At 49.4% G+C, this 17,812-nt stretch overlaps 1 protein-coding gene and 1 long non-coding RNA gene across 2 annotated transcripts; one reads left to right on the forward strand and one right to left on the reverse strand.

Moving 5' to 3' along the window:
- Positions 1-864: 864 nt before the first annotated feature.
- prdm8b (PR domain containing 8b) lies at positions 865-6,713 on the reverse strand. The gene is made up of 4 exons (XM_052068957.1): positions 6,425-6,713; positions 4,490-4,726; positions 3,000-3,231; positions 865-2,176 (listed from the first exon to the last, which is right to left on the reverse strand). The coding sequence occupies exons 2-4, from the start codon at positions 4,712-4,714 to the stop codon at positions 918-920; spliced, it is 1,716 nt and encodes a 571-aa protein (XP_051924917.1). The 5' UTR covers positions 4,715-4,726; positions 6,425-6,713; the 3' UTR covers positions 865-917.
- Positions 6,714-7,469: 756 nt separating this feature from the next.
- On the forward strand, positions 7,470-8,344 carry LOC127602798 (uncharacterized). The gene is made up of 2 exons (XR_007962877.1): positions 7,470-7,668; positions 7,784-8,344. It is a non-coding gene; the product is annotated as an uncharacterized LOC127602798 (long non-coding RNA).
- Positions 8,345-17,812: the final 9,468 nt, after the last annotated feature.

Consider the following 17,812-nt stretch of genomic DNA (forward strand, 5'->3'; position numbering starts at 1 on the left):
CCGCGAGGAGAGACGCCAAAAATAGCCATGACGGAAAAAGTGTGCCTGACGTATTTTAGGCGATTTTTGACAATTCACCGCCTAAAACTTGTTTCAATAAATTACCTCGGGTAGGCGTGTCTTTCGCGAATTGATACACCCCCCCAAAAAAAATCTCAAGGAGCCACGGCTGAGCAGGCGCAGGAAATGTGCTAATTCGCTTATTACTTCCCATCTCCAAGAGATAGTTCCAAATACTCAACCCCCCCCCCCCTCCCCTGAAATTGAAGCCAATTAGTTTTTTGCTGCGTCGTCACATTTTTGAAAGCCAATCAAGAAAGCAAAACTGAGCCACCAAACGGCTACGTGGGCTACGTCGAATGCGCTTTGGTGCGTGATCGAGCGATGGCTAAATATCGCATTTGGGAATTTTTAGCTTTCCACAAATATCAAAGTTAAATCTCGACTGAAAAATTAATCGATTGACGATGGCCTATCGGCTATTTTTGCGCTCTTTCCGCCAAGATGGAAGTGCAATCGCGTCCAACTTTGCTAGCGGTATCCCAATTGACACTAGATGGAGGAGCCGCGTTTTAGCTAGGTTGTTCGGGAAAGAACTTAACGAAAAAGTCTTTGCTCGCTGTACGTACAAACAAACGCACACACACTTTGGCTGCTTGTTTTTTTTTTTTCCAATCGATGACATCGACGATCGGGAAAAACCTCAAAAAGTTTGAGAACCGAGCCTCTTAGGGGACATAACTGATAGGGGGGCCATTGCAGATTTGAGAGTTGTGGTTGTTGTTGTTTCTTGGGGGGGGGGGGGGGGGGGGGTTCGCAAAAGCAGAGAGCTTCCCCCCCCCGGCCCCGCCCCCGAACCCACCCCCCAGTCCCCAATCCATGACGACTCCCTGCCGTCAGTTCCCGGGCCCCCCGAGTCAGTTGTGTGAGGTCATGTGACGAGATAGGTGGTGGCGCTCCCGGAAGGACTCGTTACAGATGGGACACTTGAGCTTCTCCTCGCGCCGGCGCTTGACCAGGGGCTCCATGGCGTACTCCTTCTTGTGGTGCGAGCGCATGTGGTACACCAGGTCCGAAGTCATGCGGAAGGAGGCGTTGCACTTGGCGCACCAGTTCTGGGCCGGCAGGCAGAGGGACGTGAAGGAGGGCGGCAGCAGCGTGAGCGCCGAGGGCATCTGCAGTTGGACGGAGCCGCCAGAGTTCTTGGGCCAGAAGGTGGCGCCGGCGGCGGCGGCAGCGGCGGCGGCGTAGGCGAAGGGGCTCTGCTTGGCCACGCCCCCCGGCACGGGGCAGTTGGCGCCCAGCTCGGCGCCCTGCAGCTTGGCGGCCAGGTGGTCGGCCTGGTAGAGGCGAGCGGACGAGATGGCCTCGCCCACCGCCGGGTGGCAGTCCAGCAGCTTGGGCGCCATCACCAAGGGCGAGATCTGCGAGTAGCCCGATCGGGCCGGTTGGCTGAAGGCGCTTTTGCGCTCGCCGCCGCCGCCGCCGCCTGCCTGGCTCACCGAGGTGAAGGCGCTCGCCATGGGCAGGCTCTGGGGCGGCTGCGTTTCCGACAGAACCTGACGGACGTTGGGGTGCTTGTCCGGGGGCCCGCCGCCGGGACGGTCTTTGTTCTCAGAGTTTTTACTGCCGCCGTGGTTCTTGAGCGTCTGGACCGCCTTCTTGACTTCGGTAAAGGCGCTGCATTTGGTCTCGGAGGAACCGGATGAGGAAAGCGACCGGACTTGGTGGTTCTCCTCCAAGCCGTAGACCCCTCGGTAGTTCTGCGCCGACGTGGCCAACTCCTCCTTGGACTTGGACTGCGGCGGGCCCGCTCGGCGGCAGTCCCGCTCGTCGGCGGACGAGAACTTTCGTTTCCCCGAGCTCTCGCTGCACACCTCGGCTTCCCTGTCGCTCGGCGGGCTGCCGGTCCGGTTGTTCTCCATGTCCCGAGCCAGGTTGTGAAAGTCCGTGGAGGGTTTGCCGACGTCGCCCTCGCCGCGCCCGCGTTTGGGGCTGCACCTGCCGGACGTCGTGTTCTGCCGCTCCGGGCTGCGCTCACTGCCCGGCTGCTCCACCTCGTCTAGTCCCGTCAAGCTCTGCAGTCTTTTGGTGCAGCGGAAGCGCAGGTGCGCCAAAAACGGGAACTCGAACTGGAACCTCTGACTGCAGTCCGGACACGAGTGCTGGGATGAACCTTTTTGGAGACAAAGACGTCGTCATTACTGTCTGATGACACGTCATACTTTCACCCGCCAAATCATTTCTCCTTCTTTGCCAAACGCCTGAAAACGGTATTTTTGGATTCACAATCCCGGTCCTCGAGGGTTTGATGTGGCCCCGCTCCAACCCACCTCATTCGGATGCTCCGATCATTTCCAGGCTCTGCAGAAGCGGGACAAGCATCCCGATCATTTGAATCAGGTGGGTCGGACCAGGGAGGCGTATAAAAACCACCAAGAACCGACCTCCAGACTCCAGAACCGGAATTGCCCGCCCCCGCTCGAGAGCTTAGATCACAAAGCGACCAAAACCTCCACCTCCCAGCATTATTTTTGAACGGATCTAAACCACTTCCCTTCCCGCTGTTGCTCCGCAAGCACTTTGCAGTATCATTACTGTCTGATGACACGTCATACTTTCACCCACCAAATCATTTCTCCTTCTTTGCCAAACGCCTGAAAACTGTATTTTTGGATTCACAATCCCGGTCCTCGAGGGTTCGATGTCACCCCGCTCCAACCCACCTCATTCGGATGCTCCGATCATCTCCAGGCTCTGCAGAAGCGGGATAAGCATCCTGATCATTCGAATCAGGTGGGTCGGACCAGGGAGGCGTATAAATACCACCAAGAACCGACCTCCAGACCTCCAGAACCGGAATTGCCCGCCCCCGCTCGAGAGTTTAGATCACATAGCGACCAAAACCTCCACCTCCCAGCAGTATTTTTGAACGGATCTAAACCACTTCCCTTCCCGCTGTTGCTCCGCAAGCACTTTGTAGTGGCTGCAAATCGCACCTTTGCTCTTGACGGGCGCCCTGGCGGCGGTGAGCAGCAACAGTTCCACCAGGTCTTTTCCGTACCACACCAGCAGCTCTTCGTCCTTCTCGATGCGCCTGAGCGAGCGGTAGAAGAGTTGACCGTTCTTCACGTAGGCCTCCAGGTTCTGCTCATCTTTGTCGCGGGCCGACTGAACCAGGCGCAGCCACATCAGGCCCTCCGATGTGCTGTTGGCGGCCGACGTGTCCACCTGACAAAAGCGAGACCAGACACCATATGTATTTCACGACTTGACTTGAAAATCAGGATTTTATTTTGTCAAAATATTGCAAAAATATCACAATTTACACTTTATTTTCCACTCCCCTAATATTGAATTATTACATTTTTCCTCCTTTCTTTTGCATCATATCATTCATGTATTTTCTATACTAAGATTGTCACCATGTCCCGATAGCAGCATTGTCAAACTATCCAAATATGGTCACATGAGATAGGTTCACTTAATTAAATATCTTGATGCCCCCCGCCCTTCCCAAATATATTATTTGTCACTTATCATGCTACAATTCCTGGTAAAATATTGAAAAACTGTATATTCCATTGCCTTAATAGTTGCTTTCCATCATCACGTCATTCCCAAGTCGGAATATCTTTGTCAGCAAACTATCCAAATATCATAAAATGAGACTGTTTTGTTTTCTCGCCTACATATCATGATAGGATTTTTTTTTTTGGCATACAGTACTAATTATCACAATACCATGATTTTCAGAAGAGCAAAATCTTGTTATGATATTGTGGGTTGAGATTAAATTAAAATTGAAAATTTTAAATTTATAAATAAATTAAAAAAAAAAAAAAAGATTTTGCCCTTCTTTTGCCGTATCGTGATGTCACGACTGGCAAAATATCGCAAATAACTCTTCCGTTCCTATGGCAGGAAAAATAAAGTTCAACATGATAAATTGCATGTAACGTGATCAGTTAAACATTTTTCACAGTTTTCACATTTTAAATGTGATAAATGTCCATTTTTAACGAGACAATTTATCACGTAAAACACGATGAAGTGTCACGTTAGCATTTGATTAGTTTGACTTCCGGTTGAGGTGACGAGCGGAAGTCATTATTGTACCGTTTAATCAAACTTCGGCGTTACGTAACTTTGCCGCGATTCTAAAACACTGTAAAAACACAAAAGGTGCTGAGAAAGAAAATGAGGCTGGATGTTTAGAAATAATTAGGATTTAAAGCAAGACCTCCGCGAGTCACCTGAACCGAAAGCAACGACTTCCTTTGATTTTTACCAAATGCGGAAGTGAAAGTTTTAACGTGAAAACGTAATCACGTAACACGTAAACGTACTATTTTAAAATGTACATTCATAACATATAAGGCGATAATAAACTTTTGTGTGTGTGTACGGTGAGTCAAGCAACACGCTTAGTTAATGTTTCCCGTAAAACACGTCTTTGCGGTGTGACGGTATACTTTTTTTTTCTTACCCGGAAGATGTAGGGCGCGGTGCGCTTGTCGGTGGCCTTGAGCGCGATGAAGGCGATGCTGTCGTACATGGACGTGTGGCTGAGCACGCACGGCCCGAAGATGGCGCTCTCGGGCACGTCGCAGGTGGTGTAGACGCTGGTGAAGATGTCGGTCAGACACTGCTGCACCGCCTTGGCATCGCCGTCCCACAGCTGCGCCTTGTGCTGCGAGCTCGACTCCTCCATGGCCGCCGACCTCTGCGTGGCACACAAACAAGCGCGTGTTCACGTGCATTTAGGAAGCGCAAGACAAAAATGAAATCAAATAGATCCTCATTTGCGCGACCACAAAAGAGAAACAATCATTTTGGTTTGGTTCACCGAAACACATGAGAAGTGTTTGTATTTCCCTGCGCGCCGAATAATAAAAACAAATGACAATATTAACGAAGGAGACATTTAAAAAGCGCTTCTTCAGACACCCAAAAAGGGGGGGGGGGGACAACAAACGTCACTGCAAATTCAACCTCATCACGGCAAATAAAAAATAATGATAATATGCTGATGATTTCGTGTCTTTTTAACCAACAACAACAGGTCATAACATTGGTTCCAAACATTCATTGAAAAACACACAAAACGACGATGAACGTAACAATTCTTCTTGCTCTTATTTGTGTTTTTACACGTTGATAAAAAAAAAAAGTCCGTTCAAAATACGCACGGACCCGCACAAACTCCTGAAATGGCTCTCATTGGGATTTGCGTCACGTGTAAATTACATCGCAAATTATAACTCCCCCCAAAAATGGGAGCAATAAGCTGTAATGTGCAGGATTTCTTTTCTACTTTATTCGGTGCAATATTCTTCAGTTTAAGGCGAACTTTATCTGCGTTATTATGGGGTGCAATTTTCAAGCAATTGCGTGTAGTTGCCGTTCCATCCTGAGTGTATTTTTGCAATGAACCAAACATTTTTGAAATTGCATTGCTGCATCTTTTTTTTCCATTTTATTTGCATATATATCTATATATATAATTTTTTAAAATTGATATATTATTGTAGGCGACAGGCTTCCGTATACAAAAGCACGTGCGGGATTTTCATTCTTTGAAGAAAAATAAAAATATGACGTTTTAATCCTGATCCCGTCATAAAGGCGTGCATTCTTTTTTTTTTATCCTCTTTTCCTCGCTCCTTCCACCAGCCTCATTTGCATAATCCGCCACTTCCCACCCGACATGGGAGAGAGTAATTAAAGCAGCACCGACGCCTCATTATGATGATCATGATGATGATTTATTTCTTTTTTCTTTTTCTTTCTCCCCCCCCCCCAGCGCGAAACCCTTCGCGTAAACCTGCCCCCCCCCCTAAAACACGCGCAAAATGTCATCACAACTACAAACAAGACATTTCAAAAGAAACAACAATCATCGCTTTATTTACTCGAGCGTTTATTTCAAATGAAATGAAACTCATTTGAATGGCGGAACGAGTGCCGAAATGATGCGGTTTTGTGTGAAAATTTAGAATTTGACCGTTTTGCGGGGATTTCCGCACCGGTAGAACGGCGGAAAAAAATGTATCGATTTAAAAATACACGAGGAAACACCGTCATTCAAAAAATAAAATAAAATCTTCATCATCAATGGAATACTTTTCGTCAGCTTTGACACAAACTGAGGTCGAAAAAAAAAAGGATTCGAAATTTGATATGACTTGGCACGGAACCTGACTGCTTTTCGAGACGAGGAGCTTCCCCGCGGTGCAGCACAGCCGTGATCGGAATCACGGTTTCGGGGTGCTCGAGGACGAGTCGGACCCCTGTTCGGCCTATCAGCCTTTTGACACCCCCCCGGACCCCATCATCATCATCATCCTATTATTATAATTATTACAATTATTATTCTATTTCTCATAATGATGATGATTGTTTCTGCGTCTTCAGCCCCTACCTTTTACGCAGATTCGGAACCAAATAATCCACAACCGGAGCGGAGCCACAAGAAGCGACGAATAAGTAAAGCCTGCAAAGGGGTGGTGGGGGGGTAAAAAAAAGGGAAGGACGTTGCGTTTGTTTCCTCAACGTGTCAGAAGCAGGACGCGTCGCGCTCTGTCCCGGTGGTGCGCGCCCGGGCGACGTGTCGGGATGCTGCGGACGACTCGCGGGGCGACGCGCGGGTTTTGTTGGCCGCGCATAATCTCCCCAATGAGGCGTGTCACTCCGCGTCTCCTCCTTTTAACTCTTCACTGGCCGACTGCCGCTTGACGCCTCTTATGATGGGAACCCCCCCCCCCACCACCACCACCCCCTGCCCCTCGCGCCCCCACTCCACCCATCAACCCGCCCCCACCCCTCATTATTATTATAATTCTCATCAAAAGCCTTGATGCTTACTAACTCACTTTGGGGTAAATGGAATTTTAAGTCTAATTTCACCCGGGAAATGTCTTCTTGCTCCTATTTATCTTCTTAACCGTCTCGTAATGACGACGGAGGTAACTAGACTTTTGATCAACCACCACCATCTCCACCTCCTTGCACCGGTGCTGCCCGCCAACGGAAGCCGGCTCGGGTGACTCGTCAGCCGGCATGTCCCGCGTCGTATCCTGCCGGACTGGTGGTAGTCCACGAACTGTGTGCGTACCAATTTAGTCACTCATTACGCGATGCCAAACCACCAGGCGGGGTCTTTTTTTTTAATATGAAGCTTCTCCGCCTGCGGGATCCCGATCCAGGGCGCCGATCCAGCCCGTGAGCGGCAGCCGGCCCAGGGGACTCCGCAAGCGGGCGCGTCTCGGCTCAGCGTCCCGCAGGAGTGCTACGGCGGCGGGCCACTAAAGTCAATCCTCTTTATTTATTTTCACGCGTTCGAACTAACTCAAATGGGCTTTTCTCACTCTCAATTTGCCTAAAGTCGTGACTGTGTACATCTCAAATTTATTCGGGGTCCACCGCAGTCCACCGAAGCCGGCCCAGGAGCCTCGTAACGCAAGTCCAAGGCCACGTTTTTTTAGGTGCACTCCCTTCTTGCCAAACATCGAAAACCATAAGCCGTAAATAATAGTGAGCGAACTCGATCTTTTATTACGTTCGAATTGCCTCAACCTTCCCCATCCCGAACACCCGGAAGCTCCTCGGACGGCCTCTCTCAGCTTCGCATCTCGCCACTTATGGACGGTGGCCCGCTACCGAGCAGTATGTCGATTTATTTTCATAGATCATTGTAAATATTGATCCGATTTGAGCGTTTATGACCTCTATCACACACGTCGATGCTCTAATTGCCAAACAATCTTCTCCTCCATCCCAGTTTCCACCTCCGGCCCCGCCCGCCGGCCGAAGCCGACTCAGGAGGCTCCCGACGCGGCCTTGCTCTGCTCAGCATCCCGCCGGAGACGTGGAGGCGGCGGTCCGCTCTCCGGCAATACCCGGAGGCGCACTCAGGGGGCGCCAACGTATAATGCTCCCGGCTGTGTGAGGCGAGTCAGCCCCCCCCCCCACACACACCTTCCTTTTTTTTTTTTTTTTTAATACCTTGATGTCAAGTGCATGATTCATAAGCACTTTTAAAGGCAGGAATATGATGACAAATTGATGATGGTATTAAAGTGTAATCACACACTTTTTTAGCTCAATAATTTCCACTCAAGATCCTCTTGAGGCGACTAATGATACAATTTGAAGATGTCTCGTCCTTTTAGGTGTTTGCCCTTGTGTTCCATCATAAATCCATCAGATCAATGGCGGGGCCGCATAAACAAATAAGACCTTCATCTTTTGGGATTATTCTAAATAAATCAAAACGGCCAAACAAACAGAATGCTCCCGAAAGCGGCTCGTGTGGTTTTAATTATATGTAGACCCCCCCCCCTCCCAAAAAAAAAAATCCAGTGCTACCGAAGCATACTTGTCATACAAATCAAAAAATATCCTCGTATACACGTATACAACACCCCCACAGAGCAGACATAGAGTACAACACATGCACAGACACACACAAAGAGCACTCAAACTTCAAACAAACACCCCAAATTCAAAAAATATAACTCTAAATAGAACACTTCCTTGTATGCTTTGTGTGGTTGTCCAGCTGGACAATCCAATTTCGTTTCACTTTGCGGTCACAAACAGACACCCAAAAACATTCACCGTCAGGATTTTTCTGTTAATGAGCAGAAATTCAGTTTTCCATCAATCATAGCACGTCGTCCAGGTCCAGGAGCACCAAAGCTGCCCCAAACCAATGCATGACCACCACCATGTTTGACTGTTAGTATGATGTTGTTTTTCTGGTATGTTGTGATCAATTAGGTACGTACTAATTGACCAATTGTGTACCACGATGGATCAACGGATGCCATGTTAATAATACTAATTTTAAAAGCAAATGCTTGCGTTTGTTGCGTGTACAAATATGATGAACCCATCAAGGGTGACTGGCAGTTGTCCAGAGGCAAATCGTCGAAATACCTCAGAGGAAGGAAAAAAGGGGATTTAAGAAAAAAAAAGATGAATTAATAATAAACCACTCAACCCCCGCAACCCCCCCACACACACCCCCCCCCGTTTAAACTGACGATTTATCCAAAAGGGGGAACGCGGCCAAGAAATATTGTGTAGGGCACATATGGCACTTCAGCTGCCATATGTGCCACTTTTCACTAAAATTGGCAATGACGTCCGTGATGGTCAGCGGCAACTGCCAAAAACACAACCAGGCCCCAGCACGGTGGGGACGTGGGGGTGGGGGGGGGGGCTCTGCTTGAGGAGTGAGGAAGGCTGGCGAGGGTTCATATCATCACAGAAGAAGATTGGGGGGTGGGGGGGTTGGTAATGAAAGACGCTCACATGGTGGCTCACCAAGCTCCACAACACGCGCACACGCACACAAATCGAACTTGCGAAAAGATAATATATACAGTATATAGAATAAAAGCAACGGACAGACATCAATGCAAATAACACACACACAGCCAACACAACACCATCATTTAACGCACTCAGATTTGAAGGGATGCTCTCATCGGAACTAATACGGACAATCTGATGATTAATCAGATAATTAATCAACCTTTTTAATTAATCTGTCAATTAAAAAGGTTGAAAATCCAGAAAAGGGATACGGGATCTAAAAAAAAAAATCAGAATATCTGCTTTTTGGAAAGCACAATTGTGTAATGGGAAAAAAAAGGGTCAAGTGTATATAGGGACCTCCTTCAGGGTAGATTGTCCTCTTGTTGCCTTCCTTTTCGTTCCTCAAACCCGAGCCTCCATCCATCCCGCGCATCCCATCTTTCCCAGTCCAGCTGCCAGAGCGGCTCAAGGCTGAGGGGTGCACTGAGGCGCCGTGGCAACACTTAATGTCTCCAAGCCTCTCTGGCCTCGGGGCGTCCTCCATAAAACACACAAAAACACACGCGCGCGCGCGCGCAAAAGGCGCACGTCTGCCAATGTCAGGACCGCCCGGCCCATCCCTGCCGTCGACTCGTCTGGCGCAAGTGGGCCGATTCGCTCCGACTGCGTTTCAAACTTTCTTCTTCAATGTCTTTCGGAAGTGGGCGCGACAACAGTGGTGGGAAGTAACCCGGTACAAATACTTGAGTAGATTTTTACCGGGCAACATCAACGTCATACACACGCACACGCACGCGCACGCACACAAACTTCCTCATTAAAAGTTGTGCCTTCAAAATAAAAGCACACAATTCTAACGGCTTCGCCACATTTTCTTTGGCCCCCGTGGAAGCTTCTTTTGCAGTCGCCCTCGAGCTATTTGATGCCTGTTGATTGACGGCGACGGTTACAAAACTCACTTAGCGGCCCAGGAAAATGTGGTGCAACCGTGTTATTATAATAGGAGCTTTTGTTTGGAAGGTCAGACTTTTGACAGGATGTATGATGTCAACAGACTGAGGAGTTGGTTGCTCTTAAGTTTAAATCTTTTTAGACAATTATTAAAGAAATGTTTGGTATTTATAGATGTTTTAGGTTTATAGATGCCATTTTGTGTCAAAAATGGTTTGCCGGGTTGTCTTTGAGTCTTCTGGCGAAACATTCCTGCTCGCCTTCAAGTTGTTTTTAATCGGCCAATCAAATTTCATGCTGTGTTGCCGTGGCGATGTAATCTGCCCACGGCCTGCCCACTTGAACTCATTTGGCATCGGGACTGTTTCTTTATTGAATTCCAATTTCAAATTCCAACCTCGCGCTGCCCCTTGATGACATCATCCTTTTTCCATCTACTGATTGGTTGTCAAGAGCAAACCTGTTCCACACCTGGAAAACACATCTGCGGCCATTTGCACACATAAATACTTTTCACAACCAGCATCTCTGGTGATTATGACGTCTTTTATTATTGTTATTTTGACTAGTATATGAAAAGCGAGATCATAAAAAACAACAACAACTGCTCAAACCTACCAGCCTCTCATTGTCCCCTTTTTTGCACGTTTGGTGTAGCGCTTCACGTCGCTGAGCTCATTTTCATGACAAAGCTCGTTTGAACGTGGCCGTCGGGGCCCCTGCGCGCGCCAGCCAGGCCTTGTTTTGATGCTGCGCCGGGAAGCCGCGTGACACATGACGAGCCGCGCGGGCCTTCGGGAAGGGCCGGCGGCTCCTTGCCCCGGACGCCCCTCGCGTACGACAACAACATCAGCTGCCCGAGTGACACGCCGCCACCTCGTTCTAACCTGCCGCACACCAAAACAACAAATCAAAGCCATCTGACACACACTCACACACACACACACACACACACAGACCGGTTTATGTGATTTGTGGGGACCACTTTTTAGTTCACACACACACACACACTTGAACATAAACACATTTTGGATAAACATACACATTTGCGCAAAATATTTAGGCACTCACACAAACAAATGTGCACGCCCCCCTGCACATGCGGAGATGCCTTTGTACACACACAGAACCCCCCACACCCCACCCCCCCACAGAAGATGTGGTCTTCGAGGGCCACTACCCCTGCATCTTTTTAAGTTTTCTTCCTCCAACACATTTGATTCAAATCATCGGGATCGTTATCCAGCTCCTGCCGGAGGGGAACATCAACATCATACACACTGTATGTCCATGCAGACACACAAAAAAACCCCCACGAAACACATTTTACATCCAAAACTACATTTACAAACCGAGGATGGAAAAAGCTGGACTGGTGCCGTTGTCAAAGGGAGCTTTTTTCATCTTGGGCAGCTGGCTAAAATGACACCTCTGCGTTCTCAACGGCACAATGAAAGTGTCATTCATCCCTGGAGTCAGCCAATCCTCCATGAAGCGTCTCCAGTTGCGCCAGAATGCTGCCGCTCGCCTTTTAACTGCTACTCGTAAGAGGGAGCGCTTCGCTCCTACTCTTGCATCGCGTCACTGGCTCCCATTTTCGAGGTCTTTTCAAGATCCTCCGATTTGTTTTCCAATCTTGAAATGGCCTGGCCCTACCTGTTGGACTGTTTTTGTGCATTTTACCGCCTTTGCTATTAATTTATTGTTTTATGCCGTGAATGATTTTTGCTCTATGTAGAGCACTTTGTAGGTTGGTTTCAAGCGCTCGAGAAATACAGTCGAATCGAGACAAAGACCTGTGGACAAATGCCCTTTACACACACACACACACACACGACGACAATAACACACTTTTAACACACCCACACAGATGTACTCCCGCACACACGCGCACGCACATTGACAACTTCCATGCCCCCAACTAACAGCTGTGTCCCACTGCTTCCTTTAAAGGAAGCCTCCACCACCACACACAGCCAGCAGCTAGGGTCTGTGTGTGTTTGTACGGCTATACTTGTGAGGACCACTGTGATTATAAGACCAACGTAGTGAGGACATTTTTGACAAGTGAGGACATTTAGGCCAGTCCTCACAAGTTTTTCATTCTAAAGGCCTCTAGAGGGTTTATATAGGCATCTCTCAAAGTTTCAGAGAGGTCCTCACAAATATACCAAAAATGATTTTTTGTGTGTATTTTCATTTAAATTCAATACACACACTTTTTACTCACTACCGCCACCTATTGATTTCTGAAATATTTTTGTTCCAACAAAACTGAAACTATAGAAAACAGTCTCATGGGCTTATTAGAAAGTAAAACAATGATGTATTTTTTATTATATCTAATATTTGTCTAAGTTTAACTTTTTTAACAAACATCTTGTTATGAAATAGAACTTGTTATGCAAACCCAAATCTGGAATATGGCCTCAGACCCACACGAAATTACATCTTAAATCAAACCACTAAATAAAAAACCTAAAATAATTTAGTGAAGTACACACTTATTCCATTTGTGACATATTGAGGTTTTAGTTGTCATTTCATAGCTCCACATTTGTAATTTGAAGTGCACATTTCTAACATTAAGCAAAGCTCTCTGAGTATTTTTACTGAGTAATGTTTTATATTCTATTGTATACTACTGATGGAACTATTATTTACTATTATATTTAGGGCATCAGTCTCATCTTTTCCATAAGGACACAAGGACAGAGGTGGCAGAATAAATGTGCACTCAATTGTATTAGTGTTACTTCTGAAAAATATGACATGTAAAAAAAAAAGAGTCCTTGAATAAGAGTAAATATGTACGTAGTGGGGCAGCCCGGTAGTCCAGTGGTTACCACGTCGGCTTCACAGTGCAGAGGTACCGGGTTCGATTCCAGCTCCAGCCTCCCTGTGTGGAGTTTGCATGTTCTCCCGGGCGTGGGTTTTCTCCGGGTGCTCCGGTTCCCTCCCACATTCCAAAAACATGCGTAGCAGGCTGATTGAACACTCTAAATTGTCCCTAGGTGTGAGTGTGAGTGCGAATGGTTGTTCGTTTCTGTGTGCCCTGCGATTGGCTGGCAACCGATTCAGGGTGTCCCCCGCCTACTGCCCGAAGACAGCTGGGATAGGCTCCAGCACCCCCGCGACCCTAGTGAGGATCAAGCGGCTCGAAAGATGAATGAATGTACGTAGTGAAAGAATCACAAGTACTGAGTAATTGGTGAACAACTTCTTATTTATATTTTCAAACTACCACATTAAATAGAAATAGGAAAGTGCAATTAAATTAAAAAAGTTAAAGCTGTAAGCATATTTACGCCCTCAGGCATGTCGGAGTTCTCATTGTAACATACATTCAGTCATTTTCCGATCCGTTTTATCCTCACAAGGGTCACGGGGGGTGCTGGAGCCTATCCCAGCCGTCTTCGGTCAGTAGGCAGGGGACACCCTGAACCGGTTGCCAGCCAATCGCAGGGCACACACAGACAAACAACCATCCGCGCTCACACTCACCACCGAGGGACAATTTGGATTGTTCAATTAGCCTGCCATGCATGTTTTTGGAATGTGGGATCTGGAGAGAACCCACACAGACCTGGGGAGAACATGCAAACTTCACACAGGGTGGCCGGAGCTGAAATTGAACCTGGTACCTCTGCGCTGTGAGGTCAACACGCGGACCACTAGTTCACCAGGCCGCTCCCCAGAAAATCCATCCATCCATCCATCATCTACCGCTTATCCGGGGCCGGGTCGCGGGGGCAACAGCTTTAGCAGGGAAGCCCAGACTTCTCTCTCCCTAGCTACTTCTTCCAGCTCTCTCCGGGGGATCCCGAGCCGTTCCCAGGCAAGCTGGGTGACATAGTCTCTCCAGCGTGTCCTGGGTCTTCCTCTGGGTCTCCTCCCGGTGGGACATGACCGGAACACCTCACCGGTGAGGCGCTCAAGAGGCATCCGAATCAGATGCCCAAGCCACCTCATCTGGCTCCTCTCGATGTGGAGGAGAAGCGGCTCGACTCTGAACCCCTCCCGGATGACTGAGCTTCTCTCCTTATCTCTAAGGGAGAGCCCGGACACCCTCCGGAGAAAACTCATTTCGGCCGCTTGTATCCGGGATCTCGTTCTTTCGGTCACGACCCATAGCTCGTGACCATAGGTGAGGGTTGGGACGTAGATCGACCAGTAAATTGAGAGCTTCGCCCTTTGGCTCAGCTCCTTCTTCACCACGACAGACCGATACAACGTCCGCATCACAGCAGACGCTGCACCGATCCGCCTGTCGATCTCCCGCTCCCTCCTACCCCCACTCGTGAACAAGACCCCAAGATACTTGAACTCCTCCACTTGGGGTAAGATCTCTTCCCCGACCCGGAGGGGACACTCCACCCTTTTCCGACTGAGGACCATGGTTTCAGATTTGGAGGTGCTGATTCTCATCCCAACCGCTTCACACTCGGCTGCGAAACGCTCCAGTGAGAGTTGGAGAGCCCCGTTTGAAGGAGCCAACAGCACCACATCATCTGCAAAAAGCAGGGATGCAATACTAAGGCCCCCAAAACGGACCCCCTCAACGCTTCGGCTGCGCCTAGAAATTCTGTCCATAAAGGTTATGAACAGAATCAGTGACAAACGGCAGCCTTGGCGGAGTCCTACCCCCACTGGAAACGATTCCGACTTACTGCTGGCAATGCGAACCAAACTCTGACATCGGTGGTATAGTGACCGAACAGCCCGTATCAGGGGGTTCGGTACCCCATACCCACGAAGCACCCCCAACAGAACTCCCCGAGGGACACGGTCAAACGCCTTCTCCAAGTCCACAAAACACATGTAGACTGGTTGGGCGAATTCCCACATACCCTCAAGGACCCTGCTAAGGGTGTAGAGCTGGTCCACTGTTCCACGGCCGGGACGAAAACCACACTGCTCCTCCTCAATTGGCGGCTCGACTTCCTGACGGACCCTCCTCTCCAGCACCCCTGAATAGACCTTACCAGGGAGACTGAGGAGTGTGATCCCTCTATAGTTGGAACACACCCTCCGGTCCCCCTTTTTAAAAAGAGGGACTACCACCCTGGTCTGCCAATCCAGAGGCACTCTCCCTGTTGACCACGCGATGTTGCAGAGGCGTGTCAACCAGGACAGCCAAACAACATCCAGAGCCTTGAGGAACTCCGGGCGGATCTCATCCACCCCTGGGGCCCTACCACCGAGGAGCTTTTTAACCACATCGGTGACTTCAACCACAGAGATAGGAGAGCCCACCTCAGAGTCCCCAGGCTCTGCTTCCTCCAAGGAAGGCGTGTTGGTGGAGTTGAGGAGGTCTTCGAAGTACTCTGCCCACCGGTTCACAACGTCCTGAGTCGAAGTCAGCAGCGCCCCATCCCCGCTGTACACAGTGTTAGTGGTGCACTGCTTCCCCCTCCTGAGACGTCGGATGGTTGACCAGAATTTCCTCGAAGCCGTCCGGAAGTCGGCTTCCATGGCCTCGCCGAACTCTTCCCACGCTCGGGTTTTTGCCTCGGCGACCACCGAAGCCGCGGTCCGCTTGGCCAGTCGATACCCGTCAGCTGCCTCTGGGGTCCCACAGGCCATAAAGTATCGATAGGACTCCTTCTTCAGCTTGACGGCATCCCTTACTGCTGGTGTCCACCAGCGAGTACGGGGGTTGCCGCCACGACAGGCACCAACCACCTTACGGCCACAACTCAGATTGGCCGCCTCAACAATAGAGGCACGGAACATGGCACTCGGACTCAATGTCCCCCGTCTCCCCCGGAACATGGGAAAAGCTCTGTCGGAGGTGGGAGTTGAAACTCCTGACAGGGGATTCCGCCAGACGCTCCCAACAAACCCTCACTATACGCTTGGGTCTGCCAGGACGGACCGGCATCTTCCCCCACCATCGGAGCCTACTCACCACCAGGTGGTGATCAGTTGACAGCTCCGCTCCTCTCTTCACCCGAGTGTCCAGAACATGCGGCCGCAAATCCGATGATACAACTACAAAGTCGATCATCGAACTGCGGCCTAGGGTGTCCTGGTGCCAAGTGCACATATGGACACCCTTATGCTTTAACAAGGTGTTCGTTATGGACAATCCGTGACGAGCACAGAAGTCCAATAACAAAACACCACTCGGGTTCTGATCGGGGGGGCCGTTCCTCCCAATCACGCCCCTCCAGGTATCACTGTCATTCCCCACGTGAGCATTGAAGTCCCCCAGCAGAACAAGGGAGTCCCCAGCAGGAGTACTCTCCAGCACACCCTCCAAGGACTCCAAAAAGGGTGGGTATGCTGAGCTGCTGTTTGGTGCATATGCACAAACAACAGTCAGGACCCGTCCAGCCACCCGAAGGCGGAGGGAGGCGACCCTCTCGTCTACCGGTGTGAACCCCAATGTACAGGCACTGAGCCGGGGGGCAATGAGTATGCCCACACCTGCTCTGCGCCTCTCACCGTGAGCAACTCCAGAGTGGAAGAGAGTCCAACCCCTCTCGAGAGAACTGGCACCAGAACCCAGGCTGTGTGTGGAGGCAAGTCCAACTATATCCAGTCGGAAATTCTCTGCCTCACACACCAGCTCGGGCTCCTTCCCTGCCAGAGAGGTGACATTCCATGTCCCAAGAGCTAGCTTCTGCAGCCGAGGATCGGACCGCCAGGGTCCCCGCCTTTGGCTGCCGCCCAGCTCACATTGCACCCGACCCATTTGGCCCCTCTCATTGGCGGTGAGCCCATGGGAAGGGGGACCCACATTGCCTCATCGGGCTGTGCCCGGCCGGGCCCCATGGGTGTAAGCCCGGCCACCAGGCGCCTGCCAACGAGCCCCACCTCCAGGCCTGGCTCCAGAAGGGGGCCCCGGTGACCCGCGTCCGGGCAAGGGAAACCTAGATCCATTTATTGTATTCATCATTGGGGTCTTTGAGCCGTGCTTTGTCTGGCCCCTCACCTCGAACCTGTTTGCCATGGGTGACCCTGCCAGGGGCATAAAGCCCCAGACAACTTAGCTTCTAGGATCATTGGGACACACAAACCCCTCCACCACGGTAAGGTGACGACTCACGGAGGGCCCCAGAAAATCCAATTCATTTTATTCTGCTTTGGACATTGAAACTGGAAAATATGACTTGCATTCAATAAGTAAAGAATTCCAATTCCAAGAAACCAAGAAACGATTAAATTCCATATTAGAGTTTGGAATTATGTTGCTTTAAAAACAATTGTAAATTTTTAAGTCAGTTTAAATATACTGTGTGTACGGTTGTGTTTGTGAACATATATATAATTTTATTTGCTGTAATTATTTTAGGAGTATGTGACATTGGTGATCCTCGTTACTCAAATACTGTATGTAGATGTTGCTCAAAATTTATCATGCTCTCCTTCACATCAGACCTCAAAGTTCACAAAGGCTGTGGGAACTTGGATAATTGACTTAATCATTGGCCAAGAAGAGGAGCGGCTGTTACCTGCTCCAAAACGAAGTTTTTGCAGCACCCCTCCCCCCAGACATGAGTTTGTTTACATTTCATTTAGCAGAGCT

The sequence above is a fragment of the Hippocampus zosterae genome, chromosome 6 (genome assembly GCF_025434085.1).
Source record: "Hippocampus zosterae strain Florida chromosome 6, ASM2543408v3, whole genome shotgun sequence".
Lineage (NCBI taxonomy): Eukaryota > Metazoa > Chordata > Actinopteri > Syngnathiformes > Syngnathidae > Hippocampus > Hippocampus zosterae.